The 24331-nt window shown below is 38.9% G+C and overlaps 2 protein-coding genes across 2 annotated transcripts; both read left to right on the forward strand.

Moving 5' to 3' along the window:
• Window positions 1-750: 750 nt before the first annotated feature.
• LOC103475098 (uncharacterized) lies at window positions 751-7819 on the forward strand. Its single transcript, XM_008426500.3, has 3 exons — window positions 751-1235; window positions 2692-3175; window positions 6233-7819. Exons 1-3 carry the CDS (start codon window positions 1178-1180, stop codon window positions 6573-6575), a joined length of 885 nt encoding a protein of 294 aa, XP_008424722.2. The 5' UTR covers window positions 751-1177; the 3' UTR covers window positions 6576-7819.
• A 578-nt stretch (window positions 7820-8397) lies between these two features.
• On the forward strand, window positions 8398-24291 carry ints4 (integrator complex subunit 4). The gene is made up of 24 exons (XM_008426501.3): window positions 8398-8543; window positions 10741-10935; window positions 11020-11137; window positions 12186-12292; window positions 12381-12495; window positions 13230-13315; window positions 13419-13469; window positions 13907-13995; window positions 15207-15327; window positions 15413-15484; window positions 15565-15739; window positions 16242-16447; window positions 16517-16659; window positions 17592-17707; window positions 18398-18531; window positions 19543-19709; window positions 20926-21019; window positions 21109-21189; window positions 21263-21393; window positions 21466-21525; window positions 21647-21806; window positions 21886-22029; window positions 23841-23961; window positions 24036-24291. The coding sequence occupies exons 1-24, from the start codon at window positions 8490-8492 to the stop codon at window positions 24224-24226; spliced, it is 2931 nt and encodes a 976-aa protein (XP_008424723.1). The 5' UTR covers window positions 8398-8489; the 3' UTR covers window positions 24227-24291.
• Window positions 24292-24331: the final 40 nt, after the last annotated feature.

Genomic DNA, 24331 nt, shown 5'->3' on the forward strand with positions numbered 1-24331 from the left:
TCTCTCAATATACAGACATTTATATACATCTGGAAGGAAATAAAAATGATTTTTAAAGAGAAACATACAAATTATGGGTAATCTTGTATCCCCAAAGATACGTTTGGCCATCTGACAGTTTAGTGTGACATAAAACAAACCAAATATACAAATAAAAAATATTATTATACCTTTATCCTACTGTTAGGAGTCAAAGTGTTCACCGTCAAACGCAGGAAAATAAAAGTGTGAAAATTATTTCTCAAAGCCAAATTGATGCTGACGAGCATTTATTTATTTTTATTTTAATATATTTGCATTTGATGGACTCTTAGCAGAGATTTATTTAGAATAGTAAGATGATACTTTGCTCACTGCACTGCAAAAACACACAATCTTTTCTAGTTTTTATTGCAAATATCTTAGTACAGTTGAAATACGACAAAACTAACTGACAAGTAACTTTTCAGTAATGCCTTTTAGTAAATTATTCCTTTGTGTAGATTTTTATAAAGTACTAGATCCACTGGCAAATAATTTCCCTTAACAAGACACGTAAACATTTGCCAGTTGCTGGGTTGCTAGGTAACGGGGCTGGGCTTGGCTGGGGTTGCTAGGTAACTGGGCTGGGCTTGGCTCGGGTTGCTAGGTAACGGTGCAGCGGAACATTCTACCTGTGGAACTAAAACCTTTTCATGAATTTTAAGATATTATCGACTTAAAATAAGCTGCTATATCTTTCTGAAAAGTTGCCTCTAAGTTAGTTTTCTCTCATTTCAAATGTACTAAGATATTTGAACCAGAAACTAGACTGAAAATATTTGGTGATATTTTGTGTTTTTGCAGGGTGTGTCTCAAACGCTGAGTTGAAACGTGTGTGTGTGTGTGTGCATGTGCATGTGTGTGTGTGTGTGTGTGTGTGTGTGTGTGTGTGTGTGTGTGTGTGTGTGTGTGTGTGTGTGTGTGTGTGTGTGTGTGTGTGTGTGTGTGTGTGGGTGTGTGTGTGCATGCGTGCATGTGAATGTCTCATAGAGGATTAGAGGATGCTGCCCCTTGCTGGCCGCCAGGCTGCAGATGATGCTGCCGTCCCGTTCGCTTCAGGTTCACACAGGAAGTGCAGAACTGCTTTCTCAAGAGTTTTTGTTGCAGAGTAGCTGAGAGGCGACCAGAGCGGCGGTGCAGAGGTGGAATCAAGAACATGATGGGGTTGCAAATCTTTATCCGACTCCTGCCGCTCACATGTCTGCTCCAAACTGGTAGGATTCTTCATTTTGGTCTCATCTGATCGGGTTTTATGGTCTGGGTTGGTGTTTTATTAAGAGTATTTAAAGTTTTTGCAAATGGACTAAACTTCTGTTACATCCTAAATGTACAGATGTATTTTTCTTATATTTGTTTTATTATTCTAATATTAAATGTTGTGTTGTGTTGTGTTTTTATTATAATTAGGAACCAATCTGTGTCAGTATATATGCTACAAAAACACAAACTCTTACCAAGTTTTTGTGGTTCTAGTTCAAATATCTTATCGCACTTGAAATAAGATAAAACTAACTTACAAATAACTTTTCCACAAGGTACAGGAGCTTGTTTGAAGTCAATAATGTCTTAATATTGATTGAAAAATGCATGTTTTGCTGGCAGATTTTGTCACTTACAACATAAAAAACATGTCATGACTGAAATAATCTGCCAGAATTTAACTTATAATAAGATATTTGCACGCCAAAGTATTAGGGCCATACTAAGAAAAAAATGACAGAATAAAGTCACAATATTATGACTTAATTCTTGCAATATTGTGACATAGAATGGCTCTAATACTCAATTGTACTCAATCTAATACTCATTTGCAGAAGGCTAGACAAAAATACTTATGATTTTGTGTTTTTTCAGTGTACAACATGTTTCATACTGCAAAAACACAAAATCTTACTTAGTATTTTTGTTATAGTTTCTACTGCAAATATCTTACAAATAACTTACAGGTAACATTTTAGCCAGACATAAGAGCTTGTTTTCTGTAAAAATTTCTTACTATTGATTTTTTTTAAAAAGTACTAGGTCAACTGACAAATTATTTAATTTAATACATTTTCCCATGTTAAGTTAAATAATCTGCCAGTGGAACTAGAACTTTTTAAAATCAATATTAAGAAATTATTGACTGACATATTGGAAATTACTGGCTGCCACATATTTCTGAAAAGTTACTTATAAGTAACTTTTCGGCCGACCTCCGGGGCCTCCCTCCCTCCCCTCTGGTGGAACCTTACCTTACCAGGGGCACGAAGTCGGTTCGCAGACTAAGTCCCAGCTCGGAGGCGAGAGGGGGCCGGCCGGTCCTCCGGGGCCGGTCGGGGCCTGCCCCACTCCGGTGTGGCAGACCTGAGCCCCCCCTCTCCCTCCCTCCGTCCCTCCCTCCCAGTATTTGTGCACTTATTTCAAGTGCACAAATATCTTGCACTTGAAATAAGTGCAAGATCTACTTATTTCATGAGTAGAAGAGTAGAAGATATTGGACAAGATTTTCTTTTTGTCAAATCTATAGTAAGATTTTCTGTTTTTGCAGTGCACTTAATGAATTGAGCTACTTCAGTAAATGAATTTTCTAATTTAATTATTTTCTAAGATCATTCATTTAAGTTATCTTCCTTTAAGAGGACATCACAGAAACTCCTGGCGTAATGCTGCTTCCCGTTTTGCCTCCAGGTGTGAGGAGTGCGAAGGATTCGGTGTTTGTTTACAGCCGAATTGGAGACGTCGTCCTGCTGCCCTGCACCAAATCCACCTCAGCCTCAGCCGGCTGCTCCTCCATCACCTGGACCTTCTTCAAAGGCGGCCAGGTCCGTTACACCGAGGAGGTGACCGGAGGGCGGGTCAACCCCAACTCGGACAAATCCAACAGAACCACCGTCGCGTCCAACTGCTCCCTCGTCCTCAGCGACCTCATCGTGGAAGACGCGGGTTCGTACGTGTGTCTGGAGAACAAGGAGGCGGTCACCGACGTCTACTTGTCCCTGCTGAGCGTCAGCTTGGGTTCGCCGATCACGGAGCTCCGGCCTGGAGGGAACCTCTTCCTCACCTGCATCCTTTTCACCTACTACGACGCAGGCAGCTGCAAGCCGTACTCCAACGTGTTCAGGGTCAACTGGCTGGATGAGGACGGAAAGCAGCTGCACAAAGACGACAGAAGGTTCATGAGAGTGAAACATGTTACAAAGATCAATGTAGGGCTGAAGCGATTAATCGGATTACACTGCAAAACACAAAATCTTACCAAGTATTTTTGGCCTAGTGTCTAGTGTAAATATCTTAGTACAATTAAAATAAGACAAAACTAACTTGCAAGAAACTTTTCAGCAAGTTAAAGATAAAAAAGTATTAACTTCACTGGCAGATTATTTCAGTTACAACAAGTAGCAGTTCAATTATTTTTCAATAATTATTGAATTATTGACTATAAAAGCTCTTATCACTTTTTTGAAAAATTACTTGTAAGTTACTTTTTGTCTCATTTCAAATGTATCGAGGTATCTGCACTAGAAACCTGACCAAAAATACGAGGTAAGATTTTGTGTTTTTCCAGGTTGGCGCTCACCCCATTTTTGCGTAAATGTTTTACCAAGTATTTTTGGTCTAGTTTCTACTACAAATATTTTAGTAAACTTGAAATGAGACCAAACTGACTTACAAGTAACTTTTCAGCAAGATACATGAGCTTGTTTTAAGTTAATATTGATTTTAAAAAACTAGCTCCACTGAGAACAACAGGGAAAAAAGTCTTTTTATAGGTGAAAAAATCAGGGAGTAGAAGTAGTACTTTTTTTGAAATTGATATTAAGAAATTAATTTATTTAAATTAAGCCCCAAATCTTGCTGAAAAGTTACTTGTTACTAGAAACTAGACAAACATATTAGGGAAGATTTTGTGTTTTTTCAGTGTAATCTTGATTAATCCATTATTGAAATAATCATCAACTAATTTTGTATCAGATTAATTATTAACTGAATTACACAGACTCAAAAAAAAACATTTGATGACAGAAAAACACACTCAGGGCCAAAACTGTACAAAAAACAGACACATTTTGAATTTAAAATAAGACAATCCTTGCAAATATTTCAGTTTTATCTTCACCTTGTCTGGCTTAAGTTACTACATAGGGTTGACAGTTAGTCGTTTAAAAACAGAAGAGCAGAGGCCCCAGTATCTTGTGGTTCACCCAGATTACGTTTTTGTATTGCATATTTGACACCATTTATTTTAACACACCAATATCTAGAGCCAAGGTTAGACTTGGACCAGATTAATGCTTGTTGAGAGAAATTTAGTTGTTTCAGTTTCATCAGAAGTACTTTGTGGTTTAAAGTGTGAAAAGAGAGAACATAGCTGCCGCTGCTAATGTAATGTTTTTACTTCACTAATCAGCTTCACTGTTCAATACCTCTGCATATACTTGTCTTTATTTGTGTGAAACCATAATTTTCTTGTTGATGACCCAGTTTGGGCCGAGCTTCCACTGACGGACAGATGCCTCTAATATCACTCTAAGCAATGTTTCACAGTGTTATAGATGCTCTCTGCTCCAATGAGCCTCATCCAAATGACTATATTACTTCCTTTATGCGCCATCAAGTGCTGGTTGGTAACTAACTAACTGCATTTCCACTATTGGTGTATGCAAATCTTTGTTTATATCAGTAGTGCCCAAAGTCAGTCCTCGAGGGCCGCATCCTGCATGTTTTAGTTCTCTCCCTTAAGAAGCCTTAAGGAGAACATTGACATGCTGAAAAGGTTATTACTATCGCCAGGGAGAGAACTAAAACATGCAGGATGCTGGGCCTTGAGGACCGACTTTGGACAACCCTTGTTTATATTCTGCTAATGTCTAAACCCCCACAATTTTGCAATTACGGTGTTTCCATTAAATAAGAAATTAAATTAGAATCACACGTAAACAAGGTTGCGAGATGAGTTATTAAAAGCATGTAAACAGTTTGTGATATATATTCATAATTCAGCCATGGCGCCAGCGTTCATCATCTATCGGCCATCAGATAAAATGGCCGCCGCCACACTGAGAGCGGCTACTTATGCTGTGTTTAGGGGGAATTGTAATCGGCAATTTTACAAACGTTGTATGGATTAAACACGTCTGACTGGCACTCAATCTTTTTTTTGTCTGCTGCTGTAAACTGTACATTGTCCGAAAAAGAAAGGAAAACAAACACTATCATCCTCCTACCACTTCCTGTCGTTTTCGTTGTTGTTTGCGATTAACGACCAACTGTTGATCACGTGACTCGTCTGACGTGAAAAAGGTTTCCATTAGTTTTGAGAAACACATCGATACAGCTGAAAAACCACCTCATCAAAGCGCAAAAAGGTCTCTTTCTTCTTTTTTTTAATAAAAAATGTGAGTTTTTGTGAGATTAACGTGTTTTCATTAAGCAAATTTATTTTTGTTCTTCCAAAATGGGCAATATTATAGTTAATGAAAACGCAAATAACTGGATCAATGCTAACATGGTGAGATAGCTAGTTTAGCTTCGAATTCCGTCTTGAGACTTTATTTGTAGTTTCTCAACTCTACCTCAAAAATGTTGTTTTGATTTGCTCTCAAATTATAATTATTAAAGGTTTGCACCACAAAAGTCATTTCCAACTAAAATCTGAAGGTATGAGGCAGCATTCATTGTAAAAGGTAATGAATAGTGACTAAAAGTAAGAAAAAAAAATCTAAATGTTGTAGTTTTTTTTAGATATTTTTGAAGTATTGTCTGTGGGTTTTTGAAAGGGATCCCCAACCAGAAGCTAATTCTGTTTAGCTCATTTAAAAGCTTTCACTGTAAAAATTACCAAATATTTTTGTCTAGTTTCTAGTGCAAATATCATAGTAAACTTTAAATGAGACAAAGTCCGTGATCGATACGTCGAGTAATAAAAAGTCACATTTAACATCATACATTAGCAAAAATATCATAAAATTCATTTAGAATATTTCTAAATTAACACCACAAGATCTGTGATTTATTTTGATTGCAAAAAACACAAAAGCAATTACAAAATTAATTCATATTTTAACAACAACCGGCCCTTTAAGAACATTCAGATTTTTGATATGGCCCAAAATGAAACTGACTCTGACGCCCTGCTCTAGACCTATTCAAAGTGTTGGATGATAAGATACAATCTATGCTGAAGACCTTATTATACAGAATATAAAATATGTATTTTGTCTCTGTTCAGGTACAAGCTGACTGAAAACACTCGGTGCAATGTCACTCTACTCATAAAGCTGCAAGCGGAGGACAACAACAGGAAGTGGAGCTGTCAGGTGGACACCACAAAGAACAGTAAAGTGACATTTCTGGACTTCAGATTCTCCTTTCTGTTTCAAAACGCCCACCTGGACCAGACTGTGAAGCCGCTGGTCACAGAGGAATGTCCTGCAGAGCTGCCCATCAGCCGGATCGTTCTGTGTGCGGTTCTGCCGCTCTTGGTGTGCATCGTGGGATTCTTCACATGGAAATCAGACCACAAGAGAGCAAAGACCTCAGCTGCTGTCATCGAGCTGCAGGATGTTTACTGACTGACTGTACTGAACCATTTGCTGCAAAGAAACTGTAAAATGCAGAATGGGTGTTTGACAATCCACCTAAAGTGAAGAAAATAGACAATTTTCTCTTGACACACTGTAAGAACACAATTTTACCAAGTATTTCTTGTGTAGTTTATATGAAATAAGACAAAGCTGACTTAAAAGTAACTTTTCAGCAAGATATAGGAGCTTGTCTCCAGTCAATAATTATTGAATATTGATGAAAAAGTTCTAGTTCCACTGGCAGATTATTACAAATGGGCACAAAACTTTGTAGAAAAAAAGCACAATTTCACAATTGTAGTATTTACATTTAATAGATGCAATTAAAATCATTTTTCTTTAAGTTTCTCCAGGCGTTGAGTCATAAAAAAACATTTTACACCATCATTCTCCTACCACTTCCTGTCACTTTCTTTGTCTTTTCCACCAGTAGTAACATCTGGCTGTTGATCACATTTCGATACAACCGTAAAACCACCTCATTCTAGCTGAAACATGTTTGAAATAGCCAAGTTTCCGTTAAGTGAACATATTTTTGTAATTCCAATTTGCGCAATTTTATGGTCAAGGTAAACACATCTACTCATAACAAGACATTTTTCCCATGTTGTAAGTGAAATAATCTGCCAGTAAAATTTGTACTTTTTGTAAACAGTCAAGAATTATTCACTTAAGACAAGCTCCTATATCTTACTGAAAAGTTACTTGTACCTTGGCTTTGTCTTATTTCAAGTGTAATAAAATATTTGAACCAGAAACTAAGCAAAAATACTTGGTAAGATTTTGCAGCTATTTGACACATAGATCAGTTAGATTATCTTAGAGGAAAATGTTTGCTTATTTAAAATGTTAACCTTGCAAAGGAGTTCCAGATATTTCAAGATTTCTTTTTTCTCCATGCAGCTTTAATTTATTTAAAATCAAGCTGTTCTCATTCGGAATAACTCATTTTAGTGTCACATCCTCTTAGTTCTCATATCAAACTTTTTACTTGACAGTGTTATTTTGTTGCTCTTGCATTAAAGTAACACTGTAATACAGGAGCATTACAGTGTTGCAGCAAATAAATAGGAAAGCGCTGCACTACCTTGCAAAAGTAGTCATACTCCAGAAGCTTTTTCATTTTGTTTTATGCTACCATCACAAACTTTAATGTATTTCATCTGGATTTTATGTGACAGACCAACAAAAAGTAGAAAGAAAGTAATAATAATAAAAATCATAAAAAGTGTGCTGTGCATTTGCTCTACCTCTAAATAAAATCAATTACAAGTTTAATTCAGTAAATCAGTACATTGTGTATAATTTAATTACATTGTAACTCCAGCTGTTTGGTAAAGGCCTCAGAGGTTTGTTCATATATTCAATTAATATTTACATCCTATTATAACAGCTGAAACTAATACATATCCTGTAGCATAATGCTACAATAAGTTAGATTCTAAACATGCTATTTTAAAGAATGACTATTACCTTATTTTCTTGTTTGATTAATTGAATGTGGTTTATTTTAGCTGAATCAACGAGAATTTGCCGTAAAATAATTTGAAATAAAGAAATACTTAATTGGAACAATGGTTTTATTAGTTCTTCCACACAATTTTGGTTGATTTTTGGTTATTTAAATTTCAACGTGGAATTGGTTAATTAAAACAAATATTTGTTAGAAAACTTGATAAACAAAATAGGTACACCTAATTCTTTCAATAAACATTAAACAGTCTGTAAATAATTTATTAAAAGACATAAATCGACACAAATATGTGTGAAAGCGTAATTTACAAAAGGAAACTGAACGTTACATTGACGTTCCACTTTGGTTTTGTGAGTTCCTACGGAAAGCTGAAAGGGACAATTCTGTGTTGTTGGTGTGAAACATCAGCTAGCTGCTTTAGCTAGAACATGGCTGCACATTTGAAAAAACGAGTTTATGAGGAATTTTCCAAAGTTGTTCAGGTCAGCACAAGATGTCGTTTGTTTTTCTCGCTTCTTGTTCAGTTATAAACCAAACCGTTAAAACGGGGAAATATGCCGACAAGATAACTAGCTGGTTAGCTAACGTAGCACAGCAACATTCAACCAGACTCAGTCAAAACCCACTGTATAACGGTTACTGTGCTCTTTGGATCGTTTTAATCGGTTCAAATATAACATTTGGAATTGATTTCAGTCTATCATGTTTCAATTATACCCTGAGTTCCGGACTTAGCCGGTTAGCTCTCCTTAATGCCAACTAGCAGCTAGTTTATAAATACAAACTGACACAAATTAGGTGTATAATCTGTTTTGACAGGTTAAATTTATCGGTCGTTGAAAGCAGATAAAAAAAAAAAAATACAAACCACGTTTTAATGTGACATTTTGAAGTGAAGTAAAAAAAAAAAAGCATGACTTTTCATGTTTTTAAACTGTAAAATATGGCTTGTATTTGTATTCAACCCCACAGAGTCAATATCGGAGTCACATTTTATGGGATTATACCTGCAGGTTTTGTGGTGTATACATCTCTACAACTAAAAACATATTTGCACATTACTCTTTGCAAAAATAACCAGTTATGTCAGTTGAAATGAAATATTGCCTGAGTTTTAAATGCTTTGCATCATTAGAAGGAGAATAAAATAACAACCCAGCAAAAAAAACATTAAATCACAGTGGCAAAATACTGGAACACTGTGACATATTTAAAAACTGAATACGATTCATGATGTTACAGTTGTTATTTATCAAATTTGGCTGTAAACAAATGGGTTTTTTTTAGCTGTGATTTAAAAGGGACTCTGTGTTTCAGCAGTTTTGTAGTTTTCTGGACGTTTGTAGTAAAGGAACATAAAAACTGAATGTTGCTTGTGGTTCTGGGGATGCGGCGCAGGCTGTAACCAGAAGTCTGAGCTGATTGACTTTTATTTCAGACCTGTGAAGACACTGTTGCAGTAATCAATGCAACTAATTAAATGCATGGATGAGTTTCTTTAGATCTTGCTGGGACATTTGTACTTTAATCCTGGAAATGTTCTTCAGGTGGTAGAAGGCCGACTTTGTAACTGTCTTCTTGTAGCTCAGAAGGTTCAGATCCGAGTCCAGCACACAGATTTCAAACTTGATCGCTAGTTTCTAGCTGTAATAAATGAAGCTGTAGATCGCAGACTTAGATTATGCCTCTATAGGTCCATACATTATAGCTCCAGTTTTATTTATGTTTCTTGTAACCAAATATGCTAAGTTATCTTCCAGCTTCCTCACCTGATATCAAATGTATTGTAGCTGGAACAATTAATCAGATTAATCACGATGAATCAATTATTGAAATAATTATCAACTAATTTAGTAACTGACTAATTGGAGCATACAGACCCAAAAAGGCTGTTTGCTGAAGGATCAGAGCTGTAATTAAACCAAAACTGTACAAAAAAATCAGGGATGCACTGATATGAAAATTTTGGCCAATATCCAATGTTAATATCACTGTTAAAACCAATTACCGATATTTACAGATATTATATACACTGCTCGAAAAAATAAAGGGAACACTTTAACATTTAAGTGAACACTGAAGTGTTCCCTTTATTTTTTTGAGCAGTATATATTTCACCATTGTTTAAAAAAAAAGAAAGACCAGGAACAGACGGCAACAATTTAAATAAATTTTGGTTGTTCATAACAGTCCAGATTTATTCATTGGACTGATACTGCTATGTTAAAAAATGAAACCGATACCGATGTTAGTGCTGATGTATCGTACATCCCTACAAAAATATAAACATTTTGCATTTAAGATGAAAACAAAACATCTTTAATATGTTCGACTTAAAACTTATTTAAAAAATTTATTTAATTCTTTATTTGCTTTCAGGATTTTTTATCCGATTAATTGTCAGGATAATCAATTACTAAACTAATTGTTAGTTGCAGCCTTGTTATGTGTAGCTCTATTGAGCTTCTGCACATGAAACTTGTGCAGGTTTAGATTTTCACAATAATTAGATTCACATATTTGGATGTCATATCTGTGTTTATAGGTTTGAACTATTTTAATTTCTACAGATTCTGCATCAGTGTGAATAATTACATCCTGTCTTTGTTTGGTTATATGATGTTATACAGTTGGCTAAAATGTTAATTAAATAAATGAAAATAATAATAATCCCTGCAGATTCCTCATGAAGAAGCTCCAGCCAAGAAGCTGCGCCTGTCCAAGCCCAGTAAATCTGCAGCGCTGCACATCGACCTCTGCAAAGCCGCCAACGCCACCGACGCGCTGCAGTACCTGCTGGAGTTCGCACGCAAACCGGTGGAGGCGGAGAGCGTGGAGGGCGTGATCCGGATCCTGCTGGAGCATTACTACAAGGTGAAGCGACTCCACAGGTTCACATACAGTCACCAGGTTTTGGAGACTATGTGGTAATAATTCCCTGCTTTGTTTCTCGGTTAGGAGACTGATAACTCAGTGAGGCTGAAGATCGCATCTCTTCTGGGTTTGCTGTCCAAAACAAACGGCTTCAGTCCCGACTGCGTCGTGGACGACGTCATTAACACGCTTGGAAATGAGAGTAAGACCCGTTCCACTCAAGTAAGAGTAGCACTGCTTCAACATGTTCTGACTGGAGCAAACCGGGGGCGGAGCTATAGGGTGGGGATGGGGGCCCGGGTCTGGAGGTGCCAGGGAGGGAGGAATGGTTTCAAGTCGCTTAAATGTCTGATTATAGACGGAAAAAGTGCGCCCTCACCTGTTGAGAAAGGTGTATTTAATGTTAAGTCAACAGTTTCAGTTTCGTCGTTGTCGACTGATGCACGTAAGGGGCCCGGTGATTCGTTAAGGGCCCGGTGATTGGCCCGCACCCCGGCCCGGCGCTGACTTGTTCCGCTAGTGGAGCAAACGTAAACCGTCCAAGATATTACTCAAGTAAGAGTGCAAAAGTAAAAAACTACTGAGTGAAAACATCAGTCATTTAATATTTGAAATTTACATAATGAGGAGCTTAAAATACAAAGTCATATGGAGAGTTTGGTATTTGAAATATGGAAGAGGATTAGTGCCATTGGAATAAAAAAAAGAAAAAAGAATTGATGTTTTTTTTTTACCATAATCCTGACATTTGATCTTAGACGATTAATCACAGTTTCTGAGAACATTGTCAGAAATCTGAAATTAAAATCCACATTTTGAGATTAAAGTCAGAATTAAGTAAAAAATCTGAGATTAGAGTATGATTATTTTTTTTCGGTGTTATTAATCCTCTTTCATATTTAAAGACCCAAATGAAAATAATTCATATAAATAACATAATCACAAAATAATAAAATTAGGCAAGATATACTTTTTTTTCCCCAAATCATTTTTTTAAATAAATAACTGGTGAAACTTTCACAGAAACTGCAGGTGTGTCTCTGTGTCTGGTGGGTTTTTGGTTAAAATGTTTGTTTTTCATTCACTGGGTAGAGAATCCATAAAATTTACTCAAGTAAGAGTAGAAATACTTCATATTAAAATTACTCCTAAAAGTATTATTTTTCCAGAAACAGTTACTCCAGTAAAAGTAACTATTCCCAGCCCAGCTGCAGATCCAGATCTGATGACGGTTTCTGAAATGTCTCCAGAATCCCACCAGGTTCTGGCTCAGCTGCTGGACTCCCTGCTGGTGATCGGGGGCCAGCTGCCAGAGAGTCCGGCCGTCAGGCGGCGGCTCGTCCAGGTGGCCTGCAAGGTGAAACTCTGCCGGGGTAAAATATGGGCGTCGCCGTGGGGAAGCTAGGCGGCGCCATCTTGAACGCCTTCCTGTTTCTCCTCTGCAGCTTCTCTCCGATACGAACTTCAGGGTGAGGAACAAATGTCTGCAGCTGCTGGGGTTCCTGGGAACCATGGAAACGCCTCTGACCAAAGACGGCGAGGGACCGAGCTCATCGCTAGGTCTGAAAAATCCGACCATACATAAGACTGTACATCCAACCAAACATCCGACCATACATCAGACCGTACATAATACCGTACATCCGACCGCATATAAAACTACATCCAACCAAACATCCGACCATACATCCGACCGTACATAATACCGTACATCCGACCGCATATAAGACTGTACATCCGACCGCATATAAGACTATACATCCAACCAAACATCTGACCATACATCAGACCGTACATCCGACCGTACGTAAGACCGTACATCCAACCAAACATCTGACCGTACATCCGGCCGTACTCCAACCATTTATCCAACCGTACATCAGACTGTACATCCAACCGTACATCCAACCGTACATCTGACCATTTATTCGACTGTACATCCGACTATACATCCAACCATTTATCCGACCGTACATCCGACCCTACATCCAACCATTTATCCAACTGTACATCCGACCGTACATCCAAAGTACATCCGACCGTTTATCCAACCGTACATCCGACCGTACGTCCAATGTACATCCGACCGTACCTCCGGCCGTCTGTCTGTTCATCCATCCATATTTTGCGCCTTCAGTTCGTTACTGTAGAAATCCTCAAATGTTAATTCTTGATGAATTTTTCTCTTTATTCTTTAAAAATGAAATAATCGTATGAAAATTTTCCCATGAATAATTTTTAGCAGCTCGTTGTGTTGCTAAATGTTTTTAAGTGTCTGCTGCGTGGATCTGCAGGAGGAGTCCGGGACGTCCAGAGTATCATCAGCACCTACTTCTCAGACCAGGACCCCAGAGTGCGCACTGCAGCGCTCAAAGCCATGGTACAACCTGCCACGGAAACAAACTCTCCGTTCAGTTTCACCGTTAAATTGATGCTTTTTTCGTCTCATTTTTAATTAACTTTTTCTTTTACTTGTTTTCCAGCTGCAGCTTCATGAGAGAGGAATGAAGATTCATCAGATCATTTATGAACAGGTGCTCACGGATAAACAAAACATAAACAAAACAGCAATATTTAGACGTTTAAATGAGTCCTGTTACACAATCAGTAAAAAAAATACAAGAATTTTGTTATCATTTGCATTTATAAGACACATATCTAATTCAGCCGTTAACAGGTGGCTGATTGATTATTAAAACTCTGTTGGGAAGGTGTAGCTACTTGGAGTGGCTGGGTACAGTTGGAGCAGGAACCAATAAAATCTCCAGGTTTTTTAAGGAAACATCAAGTAAGGATAAAGTGTCTGGACAGAAAACCTACAGAAATAACCAAAGGAAATGAAGGACAGATGGTTGGAAACTGTTGAATCCAAATGTGATGCACTTTGACTCTCCTGTCTCAGATTTAATTAGAAACCTTAAAAGTCGATGAGCTGCTGCAGAAGAAAGATGTTGGCGTTTTCTGTTTGCAGGCCTGCAGGCTGCTGTCTGACGACTATGAGCAGGTCCGCTCTGCCGCTGTTCAGATGGTCTGGGTGCTCAGCCAGCTCTACCCAGAAAGGTGAGGAAACCATAACGATTGCTCTGAATCACAGGTGTCAAACTAGAGGCGCAGGGGCCAGATCTGGCCCGCTGCAGCTTTTTATGTGGTCCTCGAGACTCCAGCAGGTTTTATGGTCTAGTTTCTACTGTAAATATCTGATTACACTTGAAATAAGACAAAACAAACTGACAAGTAACTTTTCATCAACATATGGGAGCTTTAAGAAAAAGAATTCCTTAATATTGAGTAAATAAAGTTCTGGTTCCACTAGCAGATTATTTCACTTATAACAAGACATTTTCTTCGTGTTGTAAATTAAATAATCTGCCAATGAAATTTGAACTTTTTCAATTACTTAAAACAAGCGCCTGTATTTTGCTGAATCGCTGCGTATTTCAGGTGTACTGACATATTATATGTCAGTACACCTGACATATAATATGTATATGTCATATATATGTCAAAATAAAAACTATACAAAAAAAACTTGGTAAGATTTTGTGTGGTGAAGAGCCTTCAAAAAGATAGATGTGTGCTTCAAGATTAGTTTTTTTCAGTGAAATCAAATAAGTTTTTTTAAATTTATTGTCAAATTACATCAATCAATCCCTCCAGTTTTTTGTGATTTCACAAATTCTTGTGAAATCAACAGATACTTTTCTCACTCAGCCAGCTAGTATTTTAAAATTGTGAGTTTATTACAAATAATCTGCAAAATGGTCCAACATCGGGTTTAAGTGCTGCCAACTCCCGCCTGCAGGTGGCGATGTTTCTTACTTTTACGACATTCTTGCCTCAGCCCCCTGATGTCAAGTTATAGTCCAAACAGTCATGGTGACAGTCACACGTCAGCATGCTTTTTGGAAAATTGTCAAATATTTTCCACAAATTTTGTGATTTTGAATGTGAAGAAATAAAAAAACTGTCATGAAATTAAAAAGTGACTGCTCAGTGTTGATATTTTATCAGTTTATTGATGAGTTCTTTCAATATATTCTGGCACAAGAATATGTGTAAGAACATTTATGATCTTGTTTTGGCCAATTGAAATAAGTTTGACCCTCCTGATCTAAATCAACAGCAGTGGAAATCTTAGAACATTAAGGATTATTTTATAAAAAGGGGGAAACTGAGACACAGATGAGAGAATTTGTCAAATTTATTTGAGTTTGAGTTGAACTCTTCGAATCAGGGGAAATATTTAACGTATTTCCTGCTGCGCTTGTCAGCATTGTGCCCATCCCATCGTCCAATGAGGAGATCCGGCTGGTTGACGATGCGTTTGGGAAGATCAGTCACATGGTGAGCGACGGTTCCTGGATGGTTCGGGTGCAGGCCGCGAAAACCCTGGTGAGGAAATCAAAACGATTCAGTCATTGCATATGTTGGATCCGTGAATTTTAACGGCAGATGTTTTTTAACGTCGGCGTCTCAGGGGTCCATGCTGCAGGTCAGCCCTCACTTTCTGGAGCAGACGCTGGATAAGAAGCTCATGTCGGATCTCAGAGTGAGTACGTCCGGGTTTGTTCTCTGCTCTCACCTGAATAAATCTGATGTGTTTGTTTCTTTTGACCTTTCTGCGTTCAGAGGAAGCGCACGGCTCACGAACGAGCCAAAGAGCTCTTCGCATCCGGGGAGTTCTCCTCTGGCAGGAAGTGGGCCGACGACGCCCCCAAAGAGAAACTGGACACCAACACCGTCAACCTCATCGCCTCGGGGGCCTGCGGCGCTTTCGTCCACGGCCTCGAGGACGAGATGTTTGGTATCTGTCAAATCAGTTTGAGTTTTTGTGCATAAATTTGGCCCCTTTTTTGTTCTAGATTTCATTTTTAAAGGGGGCTTATCATCCAAAATTCTAATTTTGCACATTTTTATGTTTCCATTTCGGTTAAGAAAACACCCAGACGGTTTTTGGTGTCTGGATGAGCCGTTTCAAAAATTCACAATTAAGTTGCATTCGACGGGTACCGCAGCGTTACGCAGCAACCACAGCCAGACCAGCCTGTTACCTAGCAACCCAAGCTAAGCTTCAGCATGTTTGGTCAGCTGGTTTTACCCTGTATGCTCTGTACAATGGCTGCTGGAAAAGAGAAGTGTTTTTTGTTAACCTTCCTGGTTTTGGAGCGGTCTCCGGTTTATTCTAATATTTTGGAGCCAATTCAGTAATCCTTTTCACTGATCCTCTCTTCTCACGTTGAGTCTTTTTGCTTTGCGCTGGAACATATTTGACTCTGACTCGTGTTTTCTCTTCATTTCCACCTCAGAGGTTCGCATCGCTGCAGTGGAGGCTCTCTGCCAGCTCGCCCGCTCGTCTCCCAGCTTTGCCGAAAAGTGCCTCGATTTCCTCGTTGACATGTTTAACGATGAGATCGAGGAAGTCAGGCTGCAGTCCATCCACGTGCTGAGGGAAATCTCGACCCACATAACGCTCAGGGAGGACCAGCTGGACACCGTGCTGGCCGTCCTAGAGGTCAGGAGGGACAACCTGAATGCTTTGTTCATAGCTGTGAGTAAAGATGCTGACAGAGTTTGTTTCCAGGACTCGTCTCGGGACATCAGGGAAGCTCTGCACGAGTTGCTCTGTTTCACCAACGTCTCCACCAAGGAGTGCATCCAGCTGGCGCTGCTGGAGCTGCTGAAGAACCTCAACAAATATCCCACCGACCGCAACTCCGTCTGGAAGTAAGACTTTATGCAAAACATTCTGTGCAACTGGAAGGTTTAGTAAAAAAGATTCCATTTCCTTAAATTAGTGTTTTACATGACACTCCTTTAAACTGCAGTCTGTAACTTTTATAAAGAATATATTTTTGACATATTTGTGAAAACTGTCACCACGTTGTGACATGAGACAGATATTGTGTGAAGAGATGCACCACTCCTCACCTGAAACAACCAGTCAGAGCCAGGAGGAGGGTCTTAGCGCTGTCAATCATCCTCATGTACTCGCTGCTAAATGTGCTAATGGCAGAGAAACAACTTACTGCTTCAGGAAAACCGTTTATTCTGCGCTATCGGTGGCTATACTAGCTAGCTTGAACATTCATGATCAGGCTAGCTGATCAAGGTGCTGCTCACCACAAGGTGAGCAGCACCTTGTGAGCAGCACCACAAGGATAGTGATTGACAGCACTAAAGCCCGCCTCCTGGCACAGATTGGTTGTTTCCAGATAGTACTGGGAGAAGATTTGCTTTATTTTTTTTTTATGCATTACATTTTTCACAGATTCTCTGTTTTATATCAAACTGTCACAACAGTTTCAACAAACATGTCACAATACCTTCATTAATAAAAGTTACACATTGCAGCTTTAATAAAATGTACCTGAATCAGTAACTTTACAAAAGTAATTTGGAAATTTTAAAAAAAGTAACCTTCACATTTTGGCTAAAGTAAATCTTTACAGAGTAATTTTTACAAGTTGTTGTAAAATAATGGCCTGTAAATTCTGCAGCGTTTCAGAGAAGATCTTGTTGTTTCTGGAAAATAGTCCAGCAGTTTATTTACTAATTATTATTAAATTAACTCCATTATGTTTCCAGTAAGGTTACAAACTTAAGTTCGTGTTTATATTTGTCCTTGGTTTGTTTTTAATCTGCTTTCCTTCACACAGATGTTTGAAGTTTCTTGGCTCTCGCCACCCAACACTTGTGTTGCCTCTGGTTCCTGAGCTGCTCAGCACTCACCCGTACTTCGACACACCGGAGCCTGACATGGACGACCCAGCCTGTATCTTTCCTACCCCAGAACATTTTTCAAAGGGGCAGTAACACGTAAAATCGACTGTTTTTAGCTTTACATCATGTTATATGTTATGCTGTTATCAAAAACACACCTGGTGTGTTTCTTTGATTCTTTCATCTCCATGGCAACCGTACAGCTGTGCAAAACATATGGGTGGACTTAGCCCCGCCTTCAGGCCTCACAGAGAAGCACTCCCCCACTCAGCTCCTTCAGACTAGCCAGCAGAAATTAGTAAACACCTGGTGGGACTGAACATCAGCTGAGCTCATTATGCAACCTACCTCTCAGTACCACGCTGCTCAAAACGTTAAAGGGTTAAAAAAGGAGCCATGTTGTGACTTTCTGACGGCAGAGTTTCTTAAAGAGACAGAGGCCTGATTTCCAGGTGATAAAACAGGAAGTAAAAAAAAAGTCATTTGTGACATTAAATGTCTCTTTGTGCTCAGAAAACGCACAACTCTGCCTCCTTTAATGTGAATAAAAAGCATAGAGGAACAGAAACCAGTGTGGTAATAGTTCAATGTACTTCTTTATGAGAAGTTTTTGAATACTTTCCTCATATTTAAATCTTCTGCCTCTGCAGAGCTGTCACAGTGTTTTCTATGCAGGTTTATGTCACAGAGTTGATCTGAGTGAAATCTGTTTGTCCCTCTTGACTCCTGTGATTGATCTCAGACATCGCGGTTCTGGTTTTGGTGTTCAACGCCGCCAAGTCGTGTCCCACCATGCCGGCGCTGTTCTCCGACCACACCTTCAGGCACTACGCCTACCTGAGGGACAGCCTGTCGCACCTCGTCCCCCCACTCAGGGTGAGAACCACACCTGGGAAATGACGACAAGCAGCCTAACAGTTGGCTCTATTTTCATGCAAATCACCTTATATTAAGTTTTATTTAAAGCTTTTTTAAGATTGTGGTAGTTGTGAACCTTTAGTTCCCATAAATGAAGAATAAGCTGCTTTAGTTCATCTCATTTAAGTCCTTTTTATAACAGGGAGGTGAAAATGACATACTCACCTTCCAGATTGTTTGCTTATTGTCATTAAAGTTCTTTCTTAAAAGATTTGGTTTATTAACAAATAATGTTTGGCACATCCTGCAGAGAATTTTAAGTATTTTTGTTGTTTCACACTGGAAATAAATAAGAAAATACAGGATTTTACCCTAAAAAAAAAAAAAACACTTTGCAGGCATTTTTCAAGAGATTATGTTCACTTTAGAATTATATTTGAACTCTGATGAGCGACTGGAGCAAAGTTTTACTAATTGATTAATCACTTAATCGTTAGAATAATCGATTAATCGCTAATTGATTATTAATTTACTAAACAGATAAAGAAAAATGAACACATTCTGCAGATTTTTCATTTAAGTGCCCATGTTTTTTTTAAACATTATTAGAAATACACTAAAAAATGCAAATTAACAAATAATCCAATTAATTTTTAAAATAATAAAATCAACATTTAATTGCCTAAAATGCAATAGCAGCATTCCTCTAATGGATGCTAATTAATTTAATGATCTGAAGCTAAAAGTTTGATGCTTGAGGAAATTTGGGTAGAATATATTTACACAATAAGTTTGTTTTTTATCTTCAATGCAAAATGCAAATATTTTTGTACAGTTTTGACTTAATTGATGTTCTGGATGTAGTGTTCTTTCAGCAAGTTGTGTTTTTGTCTGTGTACTCTTGTTAGTGATTAATTGATTACTAAATTAGCTGTAGATTAATCAGGACTGATCCGATTAATCATGCCAGTCCTATGTGGAACTAGAATTTGTACTAAATGAACCATTTCCTGTAACCGTTTGCTTCAGTTGCCGGGCAGGAAGCAGGTTTACAGTCTCGACTCCGTGGACTCAGGATGCGGTTCTGGTTCGGTGGAGTCGGCCAAACTCTTCCTCCAGCAGAGCCTCAACAGGGTCAGCACCATCCAGAACTTGGAAACACCTGGAGCGCAGGACCTGCTGAACTTCACAATACGGTAAACATCGCACTGGAAGGAGGACAGGAGTGAATAAAGTTAAATGTTAAAAAAAAAAGGTCAAACTCTGAAAATGCTTTTGAAAAAAAAGTCTTAGCATCACTTTGTTGAGGAGGAAACTGCTAAAGTGTCTAAACATTCATAAAAGTACCAATAAAAAGTGCTGCAGTGAGGCAGTGTTACGGTCTGGAGCTGCTCAAATGAAACATTCAGGAACATGTCAATAAAGGAGGTCATCTGAACTTTTGTTCCCATGACTAGATTATTGCTTTTACTTCCTGTTTGCACAGACGCATTTAAACAGGACAAAGTTAAGATTTATTAACCTCAGTTATTAAGACGACTTTAACAAATATATGAAATAATAATCTATAGTTATCTATAGAGTTGAATTTAACCCCATAGACAATCTTTGAGATTCACTTAAACATGTTTAAATTCATAGTTTTAGATTAAAATTAGCTCCATTCGATTGATATATAACGGCTGCTTAGACCTTCTTTGAGTGTTGTAGTTTGGCCGCCATCCAGCAGAGGGAGCCGCTGGTCAAAAGCGGAGCCGTTGAGACTGACACAAAATGGCGGCGGGATCACGTAAAGCTAAAGTAAAACCATCCAAACAGAGTCCGACTTGGGATGGAAAATACATTTTATGCGGTTCTGATGTGAAATATAAACACTCAAGTTCCTTACGTCATCACCTCTGATAGCGATCATTCAGCCGAGCTGCAAAACGGAGCAGAGTCAACTTTCCTGCTAAAATTAGCTGATTTGCTAAAACGGTGATGATGTGATAGAAAAACATTTAACACGATGGAAAACAAACATGACAATAAAGCGGTTGATTTTGAGGGCTGTCAAAGTGTTAACATTCCTTCAAGAGCAACCACAGACTTCTGCATGAGTGCAGTATTAAGCGCTTCACATATTTGATAATTTGCACCTTTTTCTATTCAGCAAACGATTTTCTATTTGAGTCGGTATTTAACCCAGCCGACAAATATTTAATATGATGATGTGTTTATTTTTTTTAATTCAGCACATTACCAAGAAAACGGCCCTTTGTGTTATGGAAAGATGGTTGTCCCAAAAGGAAACCCAATTTTTTAAGAAAATGGCTTCTCATCAATTTTAGTTGATAAAATCAATCATTAGATGAACTTATTAATTGATCATGTGCATGGATTATTGTGACCTTGTCGTTTTTATTTCCACAGAGACCTGCAGCGGCTGGGTGAGCTGCAGACTGAGCTTGCTGGAGCTGCTGATTTCTGTGCTACATTCCTGCGCTGCCAGCTGCTGCTCATGAAGGTAGCATGGGCTCCCTTTTTATTAGCTGGACTCCCTGCAAGAGAATTAATTTCAGAGTAGCACTCTTTAAATATATATATTTTGTTCAGGCCCTGCAGGAGAAGCTGTGGAACATGGCCGTCCCTCTCTGCCTGAAACAAAATGTCACTGCTACAGCTGCAGCTCAGCAGGTAGATACACAGACTTAGATTACATTAAATACAATAGCCTTAAAACACAGTTAATTAGTCTGTTTTTCTGCAGATTTTAGAGGAAACCTACAAGCTGGAGTTTCTGTACAGCAGTTTGGAAAGCAGGCAGGTGGCGACCATACATCATGTCCGCCTCCAGGCCAAAGCCCTGCAGCTGGTCCTGACGGCCCGAACCAGACCAGGGTCGGTACAGAAACACACAACGCTCAGCCACTGTTTGTTCACAGGTCTCACCCAGCTGTCACTTCTCCTTAGGTTGGATCTTCTCATCGGCAGCTGTGAGAAGTTCCTGCAGGAGATCGAGTCTTTTCAGAGGTCTGTTAGTGTATTTTTCTGTATGATTAGCCATTAATCAGTGTTTTCACAGCCTTTGAGAGGCTATCTTAGATTGCTAACTGTAGTAACTCAGTGGCTGAACGCCTCTCTGCTCCCTCAGGATGTTCCTGACAGAGCTGCCCCACCTCCAGGACAGCTTTGTGGACAAACTTTTGGAGATAATGCCGCGGCTCTTGTCTTGTAAACCCGTGGAGCTGGTGAAGATTCTCCAGACGACGCTGAGACAGAGCGGCCTGCTGCAGCTCAGACTACCTGAACAGGTAAACTAATAACCAATCAGAGAGTTTCTACAACACAAAGCAGGTCTAATACCAGCATGTTTTCATATTTGTGTAACAGATCCATCGCGCCACAGCCACCATCATCGAGCCAACAGGCGAGTCGGATAACCCGCTGAGGTTCACGTCCGGCCTGGTGGTGGCGCTGGACATCGACGCCACGCTGGAGCACGTCCTGGATCCCCAGGATAAGGTCAAAGTTCAGGTGAGCTGCACCTTAAATTTAAAGAATGATGCTGGTTGTTTCATGCTTTGTTTTACCAGAATGTTCTGGGTGCAAATATTAGCGATTCACTGCAAGAACTTCTTCTTACCAAGTATTTTTCTCTAGTTTCTAATGCAAATATTTAGTTCTCTGAAAATAAGACAAAACTAACTTACAAGTAACTTTTCAGCAAGATACAGGAGCTCATATGAGTGAATAATTCCTTGATGTTGATAAATAAAAAAGAAGTACAAGTTCCACTGGCAGATTATTTCACTCATGACATTTTCCCCACATTTTACATGAAATAATCTGCCAGTGGAACTAGTACTTTTAGTAAAGTACTAGTTTCCTGTATGTTGATAGTAAACAACTCGTTCCTATTAAAGGAACAAAAGGACAGTATCATTTTTTACCTTTACATCATGTTATAAAGTTATTCCCTGAAATGTTGCTTGGATTCTTTCATGCATGTTTGAGAAACCCTTTAATCTCCATGGCAACCTTTGCAAAACACCTGGGTGGACCTAGCCCCGCCTTCGAGATGCAGCTCCGCCCCCCTCACTCAGCTCCTTCAGACTAGCCAGCAGCAATTAGCAAACACCTGGTGAAACTGTGAATCAGCTGAGCTCATTAGGAGCTGCTTCTCAGTGAAACGGTGGCAAAAATGTTGTTAAAGGTTAATAGAGAAGCCATGTTGTGATGACTTCCTGAAGGTGGAGTTTCAGAAAGAGCAGGAGCTTTTAAAGAGCCAGTGGCCCAATTTCAAAATTACAAAGTCAGATTTAATATGTATGGCATTTTTATAACTACGAATATGCCACCGTGTGGCTGGAAAACACAAGTTCTGCCCCTTTAACACCAAACTTCTTCTGCAGCATGTGCTAAAAGCTTCAGCTGAAGTGAACCTTCATGACACACTGACTCACTCTGGCATCAGCTAACTTACAAACCTGCCAAACGCCGGGGGGGCAAACTAGTTCCAGCAGCTCCTGGTGACTCACGCCAAGTTACAGGCAAATGAGGAAAAAGTGCTGAGACGTTTGATGCTTGTTGTGAAAACATGGTGCTTTTTTTCCTCGGAAAATATGATAAATAGAATAAAATAACTTACTTGTTTTTGTTGACTTTGCAAACTGTGATGTGGGGCTGTCTTCTAAATTTCTACTAAGTTTTACATTTCCAAATCATTTTTTTTAACAGATGACAGCCACCAGGATTTCTATCGATTATTCTGACAATTAATTGGATACAAATTTAACTTAAATGTCATAAAGATGCAAATAAACAATTCAGTTCATTTTTTGAGCAAGAAAATAAACATTTTATGCAATAAAGTAATTTCTTTAGTGAACGGTTGATCATCTGTAGCTAAAAATGCTTTCAGGAATGTGAAAAGCTCAGCCATTTCTGGTTGACTTAACACCAGTTTATGTATCTGTTGAATAATTTTTGAATAAATCAGTTTGCACTGCAAAAGATGATTCATAGATTGTTTTAAATAAAATTTTAACCAGATGAAGCTAAAACTATATGTGTAGAGGAGTTCTAGGTAGAACATATTAACAGAGAAAGGATTTTTTTTTAATGTAAAATGTATATATTTTGAATCTGTATGATCCAGTTACTAAATTAGTTATTGATTATTTCAATGATCGATTTAATCACGATTGACAGATTTAGCTCTACTCGTAGAATCGGTCACCTGGAGGTTTGTTGATGTCGATAGTTTCAGTATAACTTGTTTACTGTGGCTCTGTCTGATTTTGTACATTTAACCCTTTAACGGTTCTCTCAAACATTTCTCGCAGGTCCTGTATCCAGACGGCCAGAGTCATGTGATCCATCCCAAACCGGCGGACTTCAGAAAGCCGGGACCGACCAGACACCGACTCATCACCCAGGTTTACCTCTCTCACACCGCCTGGACAGGTCAGTACCACAAACCACTCACAGCTCCTCAGGCTGACCTGCAGCTAACACGATTTGGCCTTGACTTTCCCCAGAGCCTTCACAAGTCGAGGTGCGCCTCCTGCTGGCCTACAGCTCCTCTTCTTCCTCTCCGTCTTCATCCAACAAGTCTGGATGGAGCGACAGCACCGACGGCCTCCCGCCAGCAGAGGCCGCCGTCGAAGGAACGATCCCCTTCAGCAAGCCTGTCAAAGTCTTCATCATGCCCAAACCTGCACGAAGATAACCGGACCCCAAATCTACGAGACACTGCTTCAGATCGACCGGATTTTTAAAGCGCAGATGGAAATATTTCTGTTTGTCTGGAATTTTGTTTTTCACTCCACAAACA

The sequence above is a fragment of the Poecilia reticulata genome, chromosome 13, assembly GCF_904066995.2.
Source record: "Poecilia reticulata chromosome 13, P_reticulata-male-v2, whole genome shotgun sequence".
Lineage (NCBI taxonomy): Eukaryota > Metazoa > Chordata > Actinopteri > Cyprinodontiformes > Poeciliidae > Poecilia > Poecilia reticulata.